Here is a 4,570-nt window from a genome sequence, read left to right on the forward strand (position 1 = left end):
ATACTCGGTTAATGGGTTTAATTTTCAAACATTCAACCACGGTAAAGGTAAGGCTAGGTGCAATTGGGGGGTTACTATTTCTTCTCTTGATGACAACGAATACTATGGTATAGTTGAAGATATCTTTGAAATTAGTTATAGTGGACGTGACCGAGCTTATAAAACTGTCTTATTCAAGGTTGACTGGAAGGATAATTCTGTGCATTTGGAATGAGAGTACATGAACAATACAAGCTTGTAGAAGTGAATCGTACTAGAACATACTCTAAGTATGATCCATTTATACTTGCACATCAGGCTCATCAAGTGTATTTTGCTACTTATCCAAGCACAACAAATGATAGAAATCAAAATGCGTGGTGTGCAATCTTTAAGACAAAGGCACGGTCACAAGTTGATACAACTTTTTTCCAAGAAGAAAACGTTTCAAATGAAACGCTTTTGTCTCCACCCGATGAAATCAACTATGAGCATGAGAATAAAGATGGTGAAGACATGGAAGAGGAAGAATATTATGATGTGGAAGAGAGACTGCCGGGGGAGGATGAAGCGGAGGAGGAGGAGGAGGAGAGAAGGGAAGAAGAGGAGGAGAGGAGGGGGGAAAATGAGGTGAGGAGGAGAAAAGGAGGAAGGACGAGGGGTTTGGAGATGAAGATGATTATGATGATGATGATGACGATTATGAGGATGAGGAAGAGGATGAGGATGATGATTAAATTGGTATAATTTTGTATTCCTCAAGAGTAAATTATTAAAATTTAGAAGTCTGTATAATTTTCATTTATCATTATTTGTGTTAATTTTTATTTGTATTACTGCAGATGGCTGGAGCAGGTCGAGGTAGGAAGCGTGGAGGCGGCTCAGGAGGAGGACAGAGTACGCGTCCGGAGCAGGAGGAGGAGTTTGTGCAGGAGGATCCGATGCAGACAGACGGTGACGGTGAGGAGATTGGCGCTACCGACGAGCCAGCACGGGTGCCGATACGGTACACTTCGGATCATCGGATGATTCTTGAGCCGACGGGATCATGGTAAGTTTTATTCTTTATTAGTCTACTATTTTTATTTCTTTTTTTTTTTTTTTTTTTTTTTGTAATTTTACATGTTCAAAATAAATGCAGGTTTATGGCGATTGCGTGATACGAGGTGTCACGAAAAGCAAGAAGACTAATTTCGTGGGTCCAATTCCTACATCGTGGACACAAGCTTCTCATGCACAAAGGTGTCACGAAAAGCACGAAGACTAATTTTACATTTTCCGTAATTCTTTGTTTTAGAAACCAAATAATTAATTTTGATAAATTTTTTAAGAACCAAGGTTATACTTTTATTTTATACTAATATGAAATTTTGTCGCTTTTTTTTTGTAGTTATCATTTGCTTGGTCACCGTCTCAAGAACAGAATGTCCGTATCAGGTACAATGACGTCGGTACTCGACGATATCGGGACGTGATTTGGAAGGTAGTTAGGCGCCCAAAGGAACCAGACCACATGAAAGGTATTTAATTAACTTGTTTTGTTATTTGTATTAATTAGCTTATACTCTCTTATATTATAAATAATATCAGTAACTTATTAGTTATGATTTCATATGTGTAATTGCAGGTGACAAGTATGAAGGCTTAATAAAGCATACCAAAAGTGAAGCTTTTCAGAAGAAGTTTAAGCAAGCATCCCTCAACAAAAGAGGAGGAAAGGAAGACGCCGTGAACGAGCCTACTCATTACGCGGGTTCACGATCGTTCTGGAATCGTATGTTGGGTGTAAGTACTTTGTCTATTATTTTACACTTTTTTTTTTTTCAATGCAACATGTTTATTTTATGTTAGATTTTTTGTTGATTTTATAACATGTATGTTTTTTTTTCATTCAGAGAGGAAAGAAGAAGTCACAGCCGATTGCGACGGTACCGGAACTGTTTCTGGACACGCATTCCAGAGTTGACGGAAAAGGGGTTAGAACTTGGACTAAGCCAAAAGACAAGCAATTATATGTAAGTTTTCCGTAACACTTAATTTTTGTTAGTTTATTCTCTTTTAAAATGTCGTATATAAGGTGGTTACCATATTAACTTACTACCATTTGTTTAATATTGTAGGAAGCATTTGAACGAGAAAAAGCCGCCAATCCAGAAAGACCGGACAATGACATATGGTATGAGTTGGTGGATGGCTTCAAGAAAGGGCACGTGTATGGTACCGGAAGTTCAACACCGGCTTTCTATGAGAAAACGCGTAGACGATCGACTTCAACAATTCCCAGCAACACGTATCAACCGGGAATTATTAGTCAACTTCAAAGTCAAATAAGAGAGCGTGATGAACGTGATGCCAAACGTGATGAAGAACTTGCCAAACGTGATGAAGAATTCCGGCAAATGAAGGAAAGAATGGAAATGTTTGAGAATTGGTGGCAAGGTTGTAACCCCGGACCTAGATCCAACTACGATCCAAATGATCCGCATGGTCCACATGGGGGGAGTGGAGCCGGTGTTGGCTTCCAAGTAAGATGATTTTAGCATGTAAGTTTGTAAAACTTGAACACTTTAGACTTGAACATTTAGAATAGCTTAGCTTGTAAAACTTTCATTTTCAATATATGAAATGAAGTTTGAGAAATTGGGAGGTGTTGGGTTGAAATGTATGGTGTTGTGTGTGTTGAAATGGGATGTATGGTGTTGTGGAACATCGGTTTGTATGCAGTTTGTAAATATTTGGCTAACAATGAAAACGAAAAAAACCACCAAAACATACAGTAGCTTTGGCGACTGAATTGGGATTTGGCGACTGCAATTCAGTCGCCAATTTGGCGACTGATTTCAAGGTAGTCGCCAAAATGGCGACTGAATTTCAGTCGCCAAATCCCAATTCAGTCGCCAAATTACATCAGCCAAACTGGCTACGTCACCCAAAAAAGGCGACTGAATTGGCATTTGGCGACTGCTATTCAGTCGCCAATTTGGCGACTACCTTTAATCAGTCGCCAATTTGGCGACTACCCTATCAGTCGCCATTTTTGGCATTTGGCGACTGATTAGGCAGTCGCCAAATTTGGCGACCGACTTTAGTCGCCAAAGCTAGAAAAGGCGACTAAGGTCCGCGACTGACGTTTGGCGACTGATTTCAGTCGCCAAATTGATTTTGGCGACTGATTTCAGTCGCCAAAATCAGTCGCCTGTTTTAATTCTTTTTGTAGTGCGATAAGATTCTTGACCGATTCAATATGAAAAACTCCAAGAGAGGTTTTCTATCTATGGGCAGTGGGATCACTTTGAGTAAGTCACATTGTCCTACTGAGCCTAAGGATATTGAACACATGAAATCGATTCCCTATGCTTCCGCTGTTGGATCGATCATGTATGCTATGATGTGTTCTCGTCCTGATGTCTCGTATGCTTTGAGTATGACGATTCGTTTTCAGAAAACTCCAGGTGAGAGTCACTTGATAGCCGTCAAGAATATTATGAAGTACTTGAGAAGGACTAAAGATTCATTCTTAGTGTTTGGAGGAGAATCTGAATTACGTATAAGAGGTTATACGGTTGCCAGTTTCCAAACCGACATGGATGATTTGAAATCCCAGGCTGGTTTTGTCTTTTGTTGAATGGAGGGGCGGTTTGCTGGAGAAGTTTCAAAGAGTCTGTGACTGCTGATTCTACAACGGAAGCTGAGTACATTGCGACCCTCCGAAGCCGCAAAGGAAAATTTGTTTGGATTAGGCAATTTTTAGAGGGACTGAAAGTAGTTCCGACCGCCGAGGATCCTATCACTTTGTATTGTGATAACAGTGGGGCTATTTTTCAAGCAAAAGAGCCCAAGTCTAGTAACAAGTCTAGACATGTACTTAGGAAATTTCATGTAATTAGAGATTTAATCGAAAGGAAAGAAATTACAGTTTGTAAGGTTGGGACGGTGACAACATCATCGATCCTTTAACCAAGCCTTTGTCTCAAGCTAAACATGATAGTCATGTAGTTTCGATGGGGTTGAGACGAATGCCAGAACTGTTGTAAATTATATGATATGTAATAATCAAAATATTGTATTTATTATTTCATATATGATAAGTTGCATTTATCGTTTTATTCAGTTTTTTTGTCTGAATTTATATACTTTGTTTTCTCCAAATAGGTTGTAAAGACAATGTCGAACCCTATTAAGTGAACTGGATTAACATTGTATTTTGTCCCTAGTTACTTAATGAGGTGATGTCTCGGAGTGACTAGATTGTAAGGCGATAGATGACAGGTTCGACTGTCTTATGGTCATAGTGATGACTGGTCGATTACATAGGCATATTGTGAGACAATTTATCGGACAGTGACCGTTTATAGAGTCCTTTTGTTGCTAGGTCGTGGCGAGAACTCCTATTTATTCCTTCGAGTCAATTCTTTAGACTGGTTACTATTTGTGTGAGTTGGTACGGTTTTCCGGTGGCTTTGGTTTTTGTTCTAAGTCGCACCGTAAAAGGAGGCCGATGAGCATTTACTGGGTCATTGTGATCTGTCTCGAACGAAGAAAATAGGTCAACAGGATTGTCCTTTTAAGTCATATTTTATCTCAAGGCCAC

The 4,570-nt window shown here is 39.4% G+C and overlaps 1 protein-coding gene across 1 annotated transcript; it reads left to right on the forward strand.

Annotated features, from left to right (window-relative positions):
• Nucleotides 1-1,368: 1,368 nt before the first annotated feature.
• On the forward strand, nt 1,369-4,103 carry LOC141602185 (uncharacterized). The gene is made up of 5 exons (XM_074422492.1): nt 1,369-1,499; nt 1,607-1,764; nt 1,875-1,994; nt 2,100-2,269; nt 4,091-4,103. Exons 1-5 carry the CDS (start codon nt 1,493-1,495, stop codon nt 4,101-4,103), a joined length of 468 nt encoding a protein of 155 aa, XP_074278593.1. The 5' UTR covers nt 1,369-1,492.
• The last annotated feature ends 467 nt before the right edge of the window (nt 4,104-4,570 follow it).

This window comes from Silene latifolia, chromosome 9 (genome assembly GCF_048544455.1).
Source record: "Silene latifolia isolate original U9 population chromosome 9, ASM4854445v1, whole genome shotgun sequence".
In the NCBI taxonomy this organism is placed as follows: Eukaryota; Viridiplantae; Streptophyta; class Magnoliopsida; order Caryophyllales; family Caryophyllaceae; genus Silene; species Silene latifolia.